At 38.2% G+C, this 18,539-nt stretch overlaps 1 protein-coding gene across 2 annotated transcripts in view; it reads right to left on the minus strand.

Annotated features, from left to right (window-relative positions):
* The window catches only part of GALNT1 (polypeptide N-acetylgalactosaminyltransferase 1), a 105,027-nt gene that overhangs the window by 28,305 nt on the left and 58,183 nt on the right, over positions 1-18,539 (minus strand). For both annotated transcript variants that reach the window (XM_064294602.1, XM_003406326.4), the window contains exons 2-3: positions 12,647-12,896; positions 5,410-5,584 (exon numbers count right to left, since the gene is read on the minus strand). In XM_064294602.1, coding sequence (XP_064150672.1) covers positions 5,410-5,584; positions 12,647-12,785 — 314 coding nt within the window. In that variant the 5' untranslated portion in view covers positions 12,786-12,896. The remainder of the gene's footprint in view (positions 1-5,409; positions 5,585-12,646; positions 12,897-18,539) is intronic.

Raw genomic sequence — 18,539 nt, forward strand, 5'->3', positions numbered from 1 at the left:
AAGGTGCATCCTGAATGCCTGACTCACAGACTATAGGACTTTGAAGTCAGGAATGCCCTGTGTATGGGGAAAGGGAATTTGGAATAAGAGTCTGTTAAAGTATTTAACTGAATTACATTGTGTCATATATGATCTCTTTTCCCAAGTTAATTCTACTTAGTATTAAAGTACAATTAAACCAAAACCCACTGCCGTCGAGTCGATTCCAACTCATAGCAACCCTATAGAACAGAGTAGAACTGCTCCACAGAGTTTCCAAGGAGTGCCTGGCGGATTCAAACTGCTGAAATCTTGGTTAGCAACCGTAGCACTTAACCACTATGCCACCAGGGTTTCCAAAGTACAATTAGGAAGCAGAAAATAGTCAAAATGACTACCAAGCTGCTATAGCTTACCAAAACAACAAAAATAAAATCAAGTGAGATGTAAAAGATGATTAAACAAAACGCACAGTGTACAAACAGTACTGTTAGCCATGTGCATGGCTAGGAAGCAGCTGGGAAGAATACAGAAAAAATCTGAGGCAGCAGATCCTGCAGAAGAGACGTGCCACGAGACAGCCCAGACTCGTTTCTTGGATGATGCGTTAAAGAATTAAATTCTAAAACGGTAGGGAAAGAAAATGAGAGGAATATTCGGAGAAAAGAAGACTAAAATGGAAATCATTCACAACAGGATGGAAGAATCAGAAAACAGCAAATATTAGGAACCAGAAGAATAAATGACAAAAAAGGAAAAAAGATTCCTAAATCAAGCAATTAACCACAATTATTCAGAGAACATAAATTCATAAAGGATAAAATTCAAAGCAAAACAGAAAAAATTCTAACTATTCTCAGAACAGGTACACATAGACACCTACCTGTGAAAGCCTTAAAGCACTTGAAAAGAACCAAAGATCATTTTAGCCATCTACATAAGCTTTTCACACGGAGAGATCACTTGTGTGTTTGTGTTTGGGACGGTGGTGGGGGTGGGGGGTTGCAGGACACAGAGTTGAGCATGAGCAGGAAGGCCACAGGCAGAGTATTGAAGCAGCTTTCTTCCACCCTGCCCCACCCTGTCCCAACTGAGCCCTTCATCCTCAGGGATGAAAACTAACCAGTGTAAGCCTGCATTTCTCTTTTCTTTTTCTAAAAAGTTATATACAGGTTTATCAAGACAGTATGAATTAGGAAGAGAAGAGTCTTGACTAAAATTTTTATCATAATGTCAAGAAACAGAACACCCCAAGAAACCAACACCCCAGAGGCTTCCTTTGTCCCCTTCCCCAGGTAATCATTCTACTACTGGACTTCCACTGCAGACAAGTTTTGCCTGTTTTTTGATCTTTATTTACAGGGAACAATACAGGGCAATGGTTCTCAAGCTTTTTGACTCAGGACCTCTTTACACTCTTAAAAGTTATTGAGGAAGTCAAAGAGTGTTTGTCCACATAGGCTGTATCTATTGATATTTACCATATTATAAATTAAAACAGAAAATTATAAAACACAAGAATTCACAAACACATACATCAGCTGTCAGAGGGATGACTCATCACTGTCATGTACTGTAGTGTGCCAGTTACCAATTTATTGCCTCTCAGTTCCAAATCCATCCTTAATTACCTGCTCTGTGATAATGGAACTGGACCCCATAGGCATTTCTCCTTTGCAGGTGGCACAATGTTTAAACTGTCAGTAAAGGGTGATGGAGGGGCGCTGCAGGAGGAAGAAATTTACCTCCCTGGTTCTGATGTGCTTCTATTTGTTTCCTTCTTCCTCCTATCGCATGGCTTCCAGTGGAGTATGGGTGGTGGCGCTCAAAGGCATTCATCCTCACTGAGATTCAGGAGCAGACTTACAGGCTGATTTTCAGTGGACCTTGCAGGCACCCCAATGGCTAGCTTCCTAGCTTTGGCTGTCTGCCAAACCACTCCTCTGGGGTGGTCTGGTTTGCCAGTTACAGTCCTGATTTCCTGTTTGTCAGTCCTGGCCACAATGGCTGGCCTACTAGTCTCCACCCCACCCCAGAGGGTACCCCAGGTGTAGCCAGGAGCAACGAGCAGACCTGTCCACCATCCAGCTACAATCAGACCTTCTCCAATGAGGTCTAAATCTCAGCCTTAAGAGGAAACTACCTTCTGGTTTTACCTTTCTTGGTACTCTCCTTCAACCCCAGGTTGTCCTTCAGAATTGTCTTTTACCCTTTATAGTTAATTCCATTACAGTTAATAATTATTTATATTAAACTTTCCCTGTTCAAATTATTGTGATTTCTATCTCCTGACTGGACCCTGATCCATGTAGCCTCTCGAACTCCATTGTACACTTAAGAATGAGAACAAAAATGAACAAATAATGTTCTTTGTATTATGAAAATGGTTTTGATCATACAGGCTCCCTGAAAAGGGCTCAAGGACCCCCCAGAAGTCCTAAGATCACACTTTGAGAACCACTGATATGCAATTTATTTTTTTGTTTGAATTTTTTCATTGGACATTATGTTTGCAGAACACTCATGTTATGTGCAACAGTTTGTTCGTTTTTATTATATAATATCTCATTACATGAGTCTACCATAATTTTTCCATTCTACTATTAATGGACACTAGAGTACTTTTCAGTTTGGGCTGTTATGAATTGTGATAATGTCTTTGGGTTACTGTATGTACACATTTATGCATTGTTGGGCAACAGAGTGTGGACAAGTTCAGCTTTAGTGAGTACTGTGAAATAGTTTTCCAAAGAGGCTGTAACAATTTACACTCAAACCAGCAGTGTATGAGAGTTCCAGCAGCTCCATACACTCACCAACACTTGGTATTGTCATTTTTTTTTAAACTGGTGTTGGGTATGTGTGTATATAGTTCTATGAGATTTAACCCATGCACAGAGTTACGTAACTACGACCACAATCAGGAAACAAAACATTTCCATCATCTCAAAGAACTCTCTTGTGCTAACCTTCTACAGTCACACACCTAACCCCTGGTAACCCCTGATCCCCATCATTACAGCTTTGTCTTTTCATAAATGTCATCTAAATGGGACCATACAGTGCATAACCTTTGAGGCTGGTTTCTTTCTTTCATTCAGTATAATATCTTTGAGATTCACTCAAGTTGTTGCATGTATCAAAAAGCACAGGAAAAGGCTGGGAATCAACCCACAAATGAAGAAAAAACAGCAGCAGCAACAGAAACCTCCTTCTCTAAAACAGTCTGCAAAGCACTATCCCAAAACACAGGAAAAAAATTAAACACTAAAAATGACAGGAAAAAAAACCAACTGGAACATAAAATTAATTCAGGTAAATTAAATTTTACGGAACCACCTAATGAAGACATTAAATAAGTATTTTAGTATGCCTAATGAGATAAATTAAGAACTTCAATTTTGAAGAAGAAATTTAAACAAAAACAGCCAGAAACAAGGACAAGGGGCACTGAATTTACGTAAGTCCTTCCAGATCATGCCGTGGATTTGTGGTCAGAGTTAAGCTTTACCAGGTGCAATATCAAGTCATCTCTAACTCACGGCAACCTCATGTGTGTCAGAGTAGAACTATGCTCTATAGAGTTTTCAATGGCTGATCTTTTGGAAGCAGATTGCCAAGCCTTCCTTCTAAGCTGCCTCTGGGTGGACTGTAATTTCCAGCCTTTTGGCTAGCAGCTGAGTACATTAACTGCATGCCCTACCCAGGGATTCCCTTACTATGATACTCCTCTCAAACTTTCCCATCAACATACAAATACACTGTACTATATACTGTCTTAAAAAAAGAAAGTCTCCCTGATTACATGACCTCCATGGTTAACACCCACATTTGCCTTCTTCCCTTTATAGTGGAAACCCCGGTGGCATAGTGGTTAAGTGTTATGGCTGCTAACCAAAGGGTCAGCAGTTCGAATCTGCCAGGCACCCCTTGGAAACTCTATGGGGCAGTTCTACTCTGTCCTATAGGGTCGCTATGAGTCGGAATCAACCCAACGGCACTGAGCATGTATCTATGTCCCTTTATGGTAACACACTCCAAAAGCTGTCTAGGCTTGCTGTCTCCACTGCTTTACCTCCCACTCTTTTTAGAAACTGATTTTATTATGAAATATAACAAAAATACAGAGAAGAACACAAAACATAAGAGCTCAGTGAATTATCACAAACAAACACCAATGTAACCACCACTCAGGTCAGGAAATAGAACACTGCCAGCACCTCACAAGACCCCTTTGCTCCTGCTACCAATTATTACTGTCACACTCCTGCTCAGAGGTGACCTATCACCATCCTAATACTTAGCATTATAGTTTTGTTTTGCCTATTTTTAACCTTTCCAGAAACAGCATGATTCTGTATATATTTTTGTGTGTGAATTATTTTGCTCAATATCATGTTGGTGAGATTTATCTGTACTGTGGCATGTAGTTTTTGTTCATTTTCATAGCTGTATTCTATCGTTCCAGGATGAGAAACCAGACAACTGAAATATGTAATAATGATGGACACAATGACCCAAGACGCACACCGCGGGTAAAATTTCACACCTTTATCCTACAAGCACACAATTTACCTGACTTCAAGGATTTCAGTACAGAAAGCATCCAGATCTACAGGAAAGCCTACCAATCTAGAGGAAAGAGGAAACGGGAACACGAACAACAATGTCACAACAACCTTGTTTATAATATTAGAAAAGTACAAACAACTCAAACGTTCGTCCATGTGTATATGAACTACGGTATATTCACAGAGCAAACCACTACAGTGCAATGCAAAAGAATAAGCTTATGATATATGCAACAATATGGATCTCAAAGACACAAAAATCTACGTACTATATGCATTCATCTATAAAAAGTTGGAAATAAAACTAATCCATATTTAGAGAGGCTAGGATAATGGTTTCCTCTGGGGCAAGAGCACTGACTGGAAAAGAGCATAAGGGAACTTTCAGGAGTGCTCAAATTGTTCCGTATCTCGATCTGAATGATGGTTATACAGGTGTACACATACACAAAGATTCAGCAAGCTGTACACTTATGATTGTTGTATTTTACCATGTTTTAAGTTATACTTCCATTTACAAGAAAGATTTTTTTTTTAAGTTGAGCATATGAATGTTTTAATAATCATTAATTCAAAACACCCCTAGTAATCCATTCGTTAAGATAAACAATGATTTTCCAAAGCCTGAAATACAGAGTCCTAAATGATAGGGTCACTATGAATCGGTTTGGTTTAATGATCAGGAGTAATCTGAGGTATTATTTCATCAGTACTTAATTATGTTTTAAGTGGGGTAAGCAGTAACTTAGTGATATAACACTGACTTTAAGAACAATCAGCATGAAAGGGCAATTTATTGGGAATTCAGAACACATTTTCATTCAAATTAAATACTATCAGGACCACACTAGGTACTTACCCTTCTAACCTAACATCTGGTAAAGATCTGTTGAGTGCAATCATCTCACTCGCCATTAAATTGAACTGATTGATTTTAAACATCTCTTTCATCTTTTCTTGATCCTCTTTAGGAATGACGACTGGTTTCCCCATTTCTCCAGGACCTTCATGAGGCTTTTGTACTGGCTCTAGAACTAAGAATAAGGAGGAAACTTAACTAACATCAACTTTACAGCAATTGATTCATGTCTCTGTTTAATAACCTCTGAGTTTAATGTGTGCCTTCAACAACCGGAGCCATCTCTGAACCCCTCCTCTTCTAGTTCAAGACACCTCTCCACACCAAAATCCTGACTCAGGACCACCTCACCTTTCACCACTCACCTGAATCACTGCAGAATGTCCTCATTCTCATCTCAAATACTACCAACACATTAACCTTCCTAAAACACAGCCTTTATCAGCTTATTCCTATCGTCTCCCAGAGTCCAACCTCTTTAACATGGATTTAACCTAACTTTCCAAGCCTGGCACCTGCTGGAACTCCCTCTACTACCTCCCAGTGATTCATCCTTTAGTCAAACAGCCACTCACGACTTAGCTCCAAATGTGCCTCCCGCTGTCCTCCTTCGGTGCCTTTGTTCACATGGCTCCTCTCCCTTGAGGTCTCCCTCCCCACTCCTATCTCTCTTACCCCTACTTGTCTTTCAAGGCAAAATTAAATAAAGCTTCTCTTGCCTGCAGCTTTTCTGAATCTTTTTAGAGTGATCATTGACTGATCTTGACAACCTTATCATTCCAGTTAGGGCTCTTATTTCTCCATTCATTTGCAACCTCTTATTATAATAATTGCTAAACCCACCTTATCCTCCTCCTTCCCTCGAGATTACCACCCTTCTTTTGCTCTGAGGTGTTTGCTTGGTTTGTGTACCTTCTGTGGAGTTAAGCATAATGCCTTACAGGAGTTCTATAAGTATATGCTGAACTGATAAGGAAGTCAAATGATATTCAAAATACGCCAAAATGAAAACCCTACACTTGATAACAGTGGACAGACACTGTAATGATTTTTATGCAAGGCATGGCCTCATGAAAGACAATTCTAATCAGAATTTGTTAACACTTGAAATGTCATATAAAGATTAATATTCCAGATCAGCATTTCCCAATCCTTGAACTTGGTTACACGCTTTTGTAACGTTAACAAGGATTTCAAGAGAAACAGGTTCTGGGAGTATATTAAATTTGGAAAATGCTGTGTTTATAAACCTCTCCTCTAAAACGGGATAGGTAAAGAATGGGAAAAGGCCAAGAACGGAATGAAAATATCTGTTTTGCACATTGTTAATTTTAAAAGCTAAACATTCAGTAGTTTTGTTTTTTAGGCATCCTCAAAAATCTCTTTGCACAAAAATGGCAACATAAAAACAGCAGAAAAACCATCTCTCAGCCGGGCATCATCTGCCCAAGAGTAACACTAGCTGTTAAGGCTAACCTGTAGATCGTTCCAGATGGTGATATAAAGCTACTATCATTACGAGAGCCGCTTTGCAATAAAAATTACAAAAATTTAGGGCGAGAATATAAAATTATTCGTTGTGCCTTTAATGAATCTGTCCAGAAATATAAAAATCTATTTTAGAGAACTATGAAGAACAACAGTGTGTAATAATTTCCCCTGTTCTCAGAATAAACTGTAATTTTAGGAGAGACATTAAAATGTTAGGATTAAATAACAAGAAATTATAGGAAACCCAAGTAATACCATTTCTATAAACAGTATCTTACCTCATGTTTATCAAGCAAGTAAGCTCTTTAAATATGAGTTGGCAGAATAAAACAAAACAAAACAAGAAAAAGAACCCCAATGCCAAGAGTAATAAAACCTACAAGTACATGCAGATAATTTCTAAGAAACAAATCAACTTTAACTGATAAGGGAGTGTTCTAAAGTACTTTGTAAGAACAAACACACTTTATTATATACCTCAGTTAAACTTTACTTACATGAGAATGTAAAACTGTCACCTTTTAGAACACTTCATTACCAGGTTCACTCTGAAAGCCCCCAAATAATATACCAACTACGCAACACACTTTGAATGTACTTTAACAAATCAAATTTCTAATTCATATTTTTTTCATGGAAGTAGAATAAAGAGGCATGTAGTTTTATGAAACCGTATGGGGCTGTTGTACTCATCCTATAGGGTCACTATAAGTCAGAATTGACTCAATGCAGCGGGTTTGGTTTTTTTTTTTTAAACGGTTATGACTCCCTTTTAGGAAAAAATACTAATAAAAAGTTAAAATAATTTTTTCCAAACGGTTTTATTACACAATTATCATCTTTACTGTCTTTATATACTATATTTCATCTATTCTAAAATATTTTTTCCCATATTTTAACATCTCTGATATTAGGATGTGGTTTATAATGGTAACTGGAATGTTTTTTTCATCTCAGTGGTATATAAAATAAGTATTCTATAAACAAAGGTGTGCGGCACAGATGCAATGAAATGCAATATACTGCCTGATTTTTTTAACATTGAAATATTATATGTAACTTAATTACTGGTAACACTTTGCTACTTCAACACCCTTGTTAGCTTCAACCCTCATTCTAATCTCGTGATCACTGTGTTTGTAATGTGCCCAGTATGTAAAACTCTACTACTTTAAAAAACAGTAATAAAGAGATTCCGAAAGCCTTTACTAGTAATATCTTCAAATTCTTAATCACCAGAAATTTCTTCTACATACTATGTTCTCCAAAGTCTCCTAGTGTTTGGCAGTTGAAATAATTCAGCATAAGCACATGGAAACTTGAATCACCAACATGACAGTGATCAGAAAATCGAGTACAGTGCTAGTATGAATGACTAATTTCTACTTGAAATTGTATCTGCAAAATATTTAATACTGCGTACAACATACAAATCCATAAACTGGATAAAGGAACCCACTCTGCAAAGTATGCTAAGAATATTCCCAGGCCATAACTCAAACACTAACCCTGTTTTCTCAAGGGAAGCCCAATATAATTTTCTAGCCACAGAAGAATTTTGCTATTCTCAGATAGCCTGGGGTATAAAATACAAGTATAAAACTATGAGAGAACTGTTCAGGAAAACAAAACAAAACAAACCCTTCTGTCATCAGCAAAGACTGGCCCATGTAATGCACAGTAGACAAGTAACAACATAAGAATCCTAGAAAACTGGTAAGTATATCAACAACAATCTTATAAGAGGCCTTAAGCATGATCCTAAGGATAATGGATCTGTTTAAACCTAGAATATTTTTATTCATAACAAGAAGGAAAGAATTTGGTAAAATTTACCAAATCACACTCTAAAGCAATTCAAAGAATATTCAGAAATAAGATTCTTACAATACTCAATTATTCTGACTGTCATACCTGCTCATTGTTTTCTTTTTTTGCCTTTTTGTTTTCAAATACAACAGAATGGGAAAGATCCTGGAGGCCCTATGCTTCTCAAGAGATGAGAACTTTACCAGCCTTCTTCTGGGTTGCAGAAACCCAAAAACACAAACAAACAACAACAAAAAACCAAACTAGTTGTCGTTGATTACAACTCACAGCAACCCTATAGGACAGAGTAGAACTTCCGCATTGGGATTTCAAGGAGCGGCTGGTGGACTCAAACCGCTAACTCTTTGGCTAGCAGCACTTAAGCACTGCGCCACCAGGGCTCCTGAATGTACTTGCTAATTCCATCAAGAGGGTCCACATTCTTGGAGCCATCACCCTTCCTCCCACCCCCTTTAGTAAAATATCACTTCAGAGGCACCACAGCAATTTGTCACCAGCCCTCTGTTTGGAACCTTAATAACTTAGGGCTCTGATGCCTCTTGGGACCTCTCAGTTTCTACTGCATTTAAACTTCATATCACAGCAGATTTTTCAAACTGTTCTTGCTTAGCATCAGCTATCTCCCACCCCAAATCATTTCTTCTCTTCTCTTCTTTCCCTGCAACCCTTTAAGGCTACATGGAACACAGTTTGAAAATCACTGCTCTAATGCTCCATCTGCAACTCCTCCCCTTGGCTATTTACTGTTCTTCTGGCTTACTGCTCAGCCCTTTTCTCACTTCTCCACTGCTGACCTCCTTCTCAGCCTGACACTCCAGGCCATTTTAAAGCTTCCACAACACGGTTCCAATCTACCAGATTTAAATCCAATCTGGCTCTTTCCCATAGACCAGGAACCTTGCAACCCTTTCCGAGGAACTGCTGATTCTCCTGCTAGAAGGCAGCAGTGCTATCTCATAGCTCTACCTTGTTACTTACTCACCATTTCTCCTTGTCTTTGTACTTTCTTAAACTCTGTACAAAAGCTACTCCTTTTGACACTCACACCACTAGTGGTTTTCAAAACTATTAACGCCAGAACCCTCTTCAAAGATAACCTTCTTCTTATACTTTCGATACTATACTATCTCATCTACCGAGAACTTGTTCTCTCAAACATTCCTTCCTTCCCCTATATCTTATGCCTCTCTCTCTCAACATACATAAATAAAACATAGAAGCCTACTTTGGCTCCATTTCCTTCTTTAACCATCGTACTACCTCCTTCCCTTCATGCCAAAGCTTCCTGAAAGAACGGGCAACACATCTCTACTGCTTCACTGGTCCATCAAACCCACGGGCCCCCCTCCACAGCTTACGAGAATCCTCCTGTTGCCAAACACATCAGAAAGATCTTCCTCCAAACAAACGCCACTCCTGGATTTCCACGAACCCACCTTTCAGGTACTTCTTCTACCTCTGACTTCCTGAGATGCCTTCTCTTTCATCACTGACCTTCCAGGATGGGCTCCCAATGCTGGATCTTATCTCATTTAACACTACACATGCCTGTTGCAGTCTCATGTACAGACAAGGCTTAACCTACCACCAGAACATATCCTCCACTGATTGCCTCAACCACTTTCTACGGCTGAATATCTCTGCCAGCACCCCAAAATTCAGTATTTCAAATCATTCACTTCTCATCAAAGCTGCTCCTTCTCTGGGAGCCTCTACCTCATACCAGTTCACTCAACCAGGGAGCCCTGAGAGTCATCTTAGACTCTCCTCTCTCTCTCTCTCTCATTACCTACAGCCAATGGCTCACCAGGTTACGTAAATTTCCCTATTTAAGTGTTTCTCATATATTTCATTCCTCTTCACCTCCAGTGTCATTTTAGTGTAGGCCCTGAGAACTTTTTGAAACTTTCACAACAGCCTCACAACTGGTCTGTTACCTGTCTCATTCCTTTCCAGTTCCATCAGCCACATGACCACCAAAGCTTTTTTCCTTAAAATACAGATTGATCAGGTTACTTGGTCCTTACTCCCTAGGTTAAAGTCCTTCAGTGGCATGCCACCACCTACAGGATGAAGTCCAAAATCCTTAGTACATCTTTATGAAAGCTGCTCTGTGATGTGGCCTCTGACCTCCCAAGCCTCAACCTTGCTCTATCCTCACATTCTCCTATCTATCAACTCTGCTCTCATTTGCTTATCTTTGCCCGGGCTTTTTTTCCTCAGCTCGGAAGGTCTTCCTCTCCTGCATCAAACCGAACCAACTCCCCCTTACCCTGACAGTCAACTTGGGCATCACTTCCTTCCTGCACTTTCTCAGACTCTCCGAAGCTTTCCTTCCTTTTTGCTCTTGTACACATCTCTCATATGATATTAATTACACTGGTATTTTACTATTATTCTTTCCCTCCCATTAGACTGTGAGTTCCCTTAGGGGAGGAATTTTGTCTTATTTTTGTTGTTGTTCAACTGTGTACCACTAGCATCTAGAACACTGTTCGGCACAAAATAATTCACCAAGGGAATCTTTACATGCTACAGGTCTTATTTTTTTTCTATTTTCATGCTTTTGCATTTAAAATAGAACACCATGGATTCCCACTATAAATGGAAATGAATTAAGGTTGGGCGAGGGGAAAATAATCTGTTTTATTTGAGAAAAGACTACCCGAGTTTTCTGACTGGCTGCCCTTTGATTAAATGTGCACAGGGAGTAAGAGCTTTAGCAACAATTAAGGAGGCAGAGTTTTGTCACCAACTAAAGTCACTAAACACCAAGCCATAAAGTAAACCAGGAAAGATTACCTAAATTAATAAACTGACTTTGAGTAAAGATGTATTTTCTTAAAACCTAAGTCAAAATTTAAGTTAGGGGTTAGACTAGGTATTACTTGAGTCCAGTACTAGTAACCGAACCTAATTTTAGGGAAATTTCCCTAGAAAAAAAAAATCTCTTCAAAATTGGTTATATAAGCTTATCCATAAAAATTACAGTAAATAGGCAGAGTTGCCAAAACAAATAAATCATTTTTAGATCATAAATTTTAGTAAGACTGGGTATCCTTCTCATTATATAAGTATAAAAAGTTTACATATGGCTACACACTCAAAAATGATACTGAAAGTATTAATTAGTTGTACATAATCCCTGAAACTAGTAGAATTACTGCATGCCACGTATTTTATAACTAATCAGAAAGCAGAATTACTATCACATGCAGTTGTTTCCATTCGGGTTAAAAACAAAACAAAAAAAGCAGCATTTGTTTGTTTGAATGCAAAGAGCTTAAAACTCAATTTTCCAGGTGTCTCCGGCCAAAACTACCAGTCCTACCTACCTAGGCCCTTTATATCTGTATGTTTCCTTTCTTTTCCATCCCAGATTCTGCAATGATTTTAATGCAGCCCTATTCTTTCGCCCAATATTTTCAAAAGCCCTCCTTAAAAGTGCTAAGTGGAACTATCTCCAATTCTTTAACTCTCCAGATCACATCTACCCACAATAACTTCTTCCCCTTAAGCCTGAGACGGGAAGGCGGAATAAACCTCTGTTGATAACTAACTGATAATGCTATTTTAACACTCCACTCAGCATTATGGCATTAGACTACTCTTCTTTGGAGCTTTCATAGTTCCAATAATGAGATTCCTTACCTCATTCTGTAACATAAAATAATTTCTAGAAAATTAACTACATTTAACAATGAACACAAAAACGGAACTTAGTAATTCTATGTATGGTATTTTAATACTTTTAGCTGTTAGAAGAACCCACTGCAGAACCGTTGGAAATATGATCATGTATAGGAATCCAAAATTGTTAATCTAAAAAGTCAACACTTTATACAATACAAATTAGTTAATAAACATCTGTGATCTATTTATCCAAATGGTTAGATTATTACAATATTTCACTCACCATCCCCAGCAGGAAGTCCTCTTTCCTTTTTTTCATCACATTTGTTGCATTCACTGAAGTAAAGCAGCAGGAACATGTCCAAGAGTACCCAAATCAAGGAGGTGGCTAGGACCACCTTGCAATATGCAAATTTTCTCATGGCACTTTAAGTCAAATGCAAAATTTTAAAATATATACATATATATGTATAAATATACAAATATCATGAAAATTATTCCAATTCCGTTTCATCAGAAAACACGTTCATAACCTACAAAGAAAGAAAAAAACATTTACTTAAAAATTCAGAATGTACATTAATCCTAGGATTAATACGTGTATGAAATTGCACTCTGAAGAATAAGACTGTAAATCAGACTCAGAAAAACCCTTGTAAAATATGTAAAAAGTATTAGTATCAAGAATGCACAAATAAATCCTACAAACCAATATACAACGATGCAAGAGAAAAACTGGTAAGGGAAATAAACAGGCCTTCACAAAAAGGAAATCTGACTAGCCAATAAACACTGAAAAAATGCTCGATTCACTACAATAAGAAAAATGCAAATTAAAAGAACAGTGAGATACTATTTCACACCCATCAGATTAACAAAATTTTAAAGGTTTATTATATCTAACTAACCCTAAACCTAACCCTCTGCCAGGAAAATTTCTGGGGGAGGGGGAGTTAGAAACCATGTAATAAAAAGGGACAACATGCATCTGAAAATACTGACCCAGATACAAACAACACCAAAATATATTCCTATAAAATTGTTTGAATTCATAGAAAAAAAATTAAGAAACAACTTGGCACATACTGGCAACATCAGCTCACTTATAAGGGAAATAAAATCATACTGCCGGTAGACTGAGTCAGCAATGCTTTATAACAGAAAAAAACAAAACTAACATATTTAAGATTTCAAGAAAAGAAAATCGGACTCAAGAATTTTATATTCAGCCAAAATAACCTTTAAGTATAAAGGACGCAACTGAACTGTCATAAAAATGCCAGAACTCAGAGATCACTGCTCCTCCCATGAGCTCTGAGGAATCTACTAAAAAATAAGCTTCAGACAATCAAAATGACTGAAGAAAGATTTAAAGGTGAGAATTACAACTATACTTACTTGTTTAAACTATAGCCAAGTGAAAGGTTATGGGAAAGTCTATATGCAATATGTATATGATATACGTCGTATGATCCATGCTCTGACAATACAGATACAGTACAGCTGCAAAATAACGAGGAGAGAATGGAGAAAGCATATGCAAAAAAAAAAAAAAAAAAGAACCATTTTCAGTTAACATACTGTTGATGGCAGTGTGGAAATGTTATTCTGAGAATGTTAAGACTGTAATGTGAAATAAAGCAATTCAGTTTATTCTGATTGTTATATTCTAATTATATTATCCCTGGTTATCTTGAGAGCTGAGAATCTTAGCAGAGAAAAAAGAAACAGATACAGATTTAAGATCAGAAGATAATTTGAATCCCAATTCATATACTTATGAAATGCCATTTCCCACTAAAAGATATCAGGACTTTTTAGACAATTTTTAGATTCCAGGTCTGACGCAGAAAATGAGACAAGATGAGTTTGGCTGTCAACATCAAAGCTATCAAAGATGACTAGCGTTGTGTCAAAAATTATCTCAGCAGTCAAACTGAAGAAGCCCCACAGACCAAAGATGGAACAATTTTGAATTAACAGCTTAAGAGAAATTTGTGAGTGTGAAAAATCTATGTCAATATGCTTAAATTGATGAGTTCATAATACTAGTACAAAATAAAAAAGAAGCCAAGTGTTTTTTTAAGGAAGCATTCCAGCTAATCAGGGAAGGAGAAATGACAGAACATCATTTTACAACCTCTGCTGATTTTAAGCAATGACCATGAAAGGCTGCTAACATCATAAAAAGAGAGACCAGTCATTAGGACCTTCTGCGGGAAGTACACAATACCATAACCCATATTGAGGTGGTTGAGGAAGAACACTTGAATTTGGTCAAATCTCTATTTATCTACCAATTTACAGGAAATAAAAAGGACAGCAGAACAGATTAAATGACACCAGAGCAACACAATCAGCAAAATACAGACTGCAGGAAACGCTTCCACCTAGGCCCCCCTGCTTATGTCTATTCTTCAGTAGTCAAAAATGATCCTGTTGATAAATGCCAGGTCAAGTAAGAACTCTACTCAAAACTTTCCAGAGCTTCACCATCTCACTCAGACTGAAAGCCCAATTACTGTGCCCTACAAGGCTTTACAAGGAGCCCAATGGCACAGTGGTTAAGCGCTCTGCTGCTAAGTGAAAGGTAGGTGGTTCAAACCCACCAGGCGAACCTACTAGCCACGCCACAGGAGAAAGATGTGGCAGTCTACTGCAAAGATTACAGCCTGGGAAATCCTGCGGGGCAGTTCTCCTCTGTCCTGTAGGGTCGCTATGAGTGGCACTCAGTTCTGCAGAACTCAACGACAAGGCTTTACATGATTTGGCTGCCTGTTACCTCTCTGATCTCACTATTCATTTGATCCACTCCAGCCTCCTTACTGTTCCCAGAACACTCAGGAGTACACCGCAAGAAATTAAAAGGCTCATTAAAAAAAAAAAAAAAAAAAACCCCAGTGCCACATTACATCTTAAAGACTAAAAGACTATAAACCAAAAATGTAGGGTCACTATGAGTCAGAATTGACTCAATAGCTCACAAGTAACAACATAAACCAAAACCAAGTGCCCCATGTGTTGCAGAGTAGAGCTATGCTCCATAGGGTTTTCAAGGCTATGTCCTTTTGGACACAGATCACCAGCCCTTTCATCCGAGGCACCTCTGCGTGGGTTTGAACCATCAACTTTTTGGTTAACAGCTAAGTGCTTACATAAAGATGTGGCAATCAAGGCAGTGTAGTATTGGTGAAAAGACAAATGGTAATCACATACATGATCAACATATTGTGAATGGATAGTCTTCAATAATCTGAGAACAATTTGATATCCACAATAAAAGGAAGCTTCACCCATATTTTGTACCATGTGTAAAATTTAACTAAAATTCTGAACTAGATCTAGAATAAAACATAAGATAGAAATCTGTGAGACCATGGGTTAGGAAAAAATTCCTTAGATAAAACACAAAAATAAAAACCATAAAAAAAAAAATCCTGAAAAATGGACTTCATAATTAAAAGCTTTTGCTCTTCAAAAGACACTGTTAAGAAAAGGAAAAAAGACAAGTCACAGCTTGGGAGAAAATTTACAAATTACACATCTGATAAATCACACTGGTGTCCAGAATATATATAAGAACTCTCAAAACACAATAAGAAAACAAACCACCCAATTAAATGGACAAAAGCCTTGAACCATCCACTAAAAACGCGATGCCTATGGCAAATAAGTATATGAAAAGGTGTTCAGTATCATTAGCCATTAGGGAAGTGCAAATTAAAACCACAAGGAACTACAACTATGAATGAAATACAATGTAAATAGCTAAAAGAAAAATACCAAATGCTGTCAAGGAACCAGAGCAACTGGAACTCTAATGGAGCCCTAGCGGTGCAGTGGTTAAGAGGTACGGCTGCTAACCAAAAGGTCAGCACCTGGAATCCCCTAAGCTGCTCCTTGCAAACCTTATAGGGCAGTTCTACTCTGTCCTGTAGGGCTGCTATGAGTCCGAATCAACTCAATAGCAGAGGGGTTGGTTTTGGTTTGGACTCTAATAACTTTGCTGGTGGGAATGCAAAGTGGTATAGCCACTAGAAAACAATCTGGCAGTTTCTTACTACAGGACCCAGCAATCCCATTCCTAGCTATTTACTCTAGAGAAATGAAAACATGCCCGCACGAAGGCTTGCATGCAAATCTAGCAGCTGTATTCATAATCATCAAAATTTGGAAACAACCCATGTCCATCACCTGGTGAATGGATAAACAAACTGTGGTACATCTATCAGTAAAATACTAAGTACCAATAAAAAAGAACTCTTGATACATGCAACAATGTAGATAAACCTCAAAAGCATTATGCTAAGTGAAAGAAGCTGTCATGAAAGGCTACATATTATATACTACCTAATTCCATTTATACGGCATTCTGGAAAAGGCAAAACTATACAGACAGAAATCAGAGCAGTGGTTGCCAAGTACTGGGGATGGGGGTAGGGGATTCTATTGCCCTCAAAGGAGTATGAAGAAACATGCAATAATGGGAACATCCTTTATCTTGACTGTGGTGGTAGTTATATGACTGTATGTTTCTTCAAATTTAAAAAACTACACTTAAAAATGTGAATTTTACTGTGTGTAAATTTTGCATGTGAAAGCTGAACAATGAATAAGGAGACTGAAAAAGAATTGATAGATTTGAATTATGGTGTTGGCGAAGAATAGTGGATATACTACGGACTGTCAGAAGAACAAACAAATCTGTCTTGGAAGAAGTACAGCCAAGAATGCTCTTTAGAAGTCAGGATGGTGAGGATAATGTACTTTGGACATGTTAAGAAGAGACTAGGCCCTGGAGAAGGACACCATGCTTGGTAAAGTAGGTCAGTGAAAAAGAGGAAGACCCTCAAGGAGGTGGGACTGACACAGTGCCTCCAACAATGGGCTCAAACATAGCCAGCAATTGTGGGGATGGCACAGGACCGGGCAGTGTTTCCTTCTGTTGTACACAGGGTCACTATGAGTTGGAATCGACTCAGCCGCACCTAACAACAACAACAAATTCAACTTCAATAAACTTTAAGTAACTAAATACAAAGGGAATACTTCAGAGAAAGAGAACGTCAATTTTAGAAGGAGAAAATTTGTGTGTCCTCAAATGACACGTACCAGAACTTATCTTAGAATTCACTGAGAGTTCAGCTTGTTTTTCCCAATGACAGTAGATTAAACCTTCCATCTAAAATACATTTATTTTAAATGTTGTGAAATTGGAATTGATGTAAAAATATACTGATCAATTACATCAGTAAATTTCTCTTATCCTACCTGTAGTGTCATATGACAAATTTTTCCAAAGATCGATCACCATTTTCTAGGGCTAGGTATTTTTTCCTATTCCTCACACACCCCTCAATACACAAAATAATTTTGGTGGAGTTTAATTTCTCTCTCTGAGTGTCGGCTGGATTTAGTAACTTGCTTCTAACAAACAGAATACAGTGGAAGTGATGGTGTGTGACTTCCAAAACTAAGCCATAAAAGTCACTGTAGCTTCCTCTTACTTTCAGATCGCATACATTGGGGAAGTCAGCTACCGTGTCCTAAGGACACTCAAGCAGCCCTATGGAGAGGTCCACATGGTGAGAAACTGGAGCCTCCTGCCTGCCGACAACCAGCACTATCTTGCCAAGCACGTGAAGGAGCAACCTTAGAAGCAGAGTCTCAGTCAAAGCCTTCAGATGACTGCAGATCCTAAGCCAACACTACTCTGCTAAACTGCTCTTGCAGCTTGGTAGTGCAGTGTTTAAGGGCTCAGCTGCTAACCAAAAGGTCAGCAGCTCAAATCCACCAGGTGCTCCTTGAAAAAACCCTCTGGGGCAGTTCTACTCCATCCTGCAGAGTCACTATGAGTCGGAGTCGGCTGGACGGCAATGGGTTTGGTTTGGTTTTGGTAAGCTGCTCCTGGACTCCTGATCCATGAAAACTGTGAGATAATAAACGTTTACTGTTTAAAGCCATTAAGTTTTAGGGTAATTCAATACTCAGCAATAACTTCAACAGCAAACTGGGACTGGAAAGGAAATTCTTTAACCTACAGTAAACATCATATTTAATTGATGGAACTTCAGGTACACTTTGGTAACATAAACAAGACAAGTTATGTCTTTCCTAAACACTGTACATTTTTAGGGTGAAAAAGAAAAAATTATCATCTGCAGATGGCATGATTT

This window comes from Loxodonta africana, chromosome 11 (genome assembly GCF_030014295.1).
Source record: "Loxodonta africana isolate mLoxAfr1 chromosome 11, mLoxAfr1.hap2, whole genome shotgun sequence".
Taxonomy (NCBI): Eukaryota; Metazoa; Chordata; class Mammalia; order Proboscidea; family Elephantidae; genus Loxodonta; species Loxodonta africana.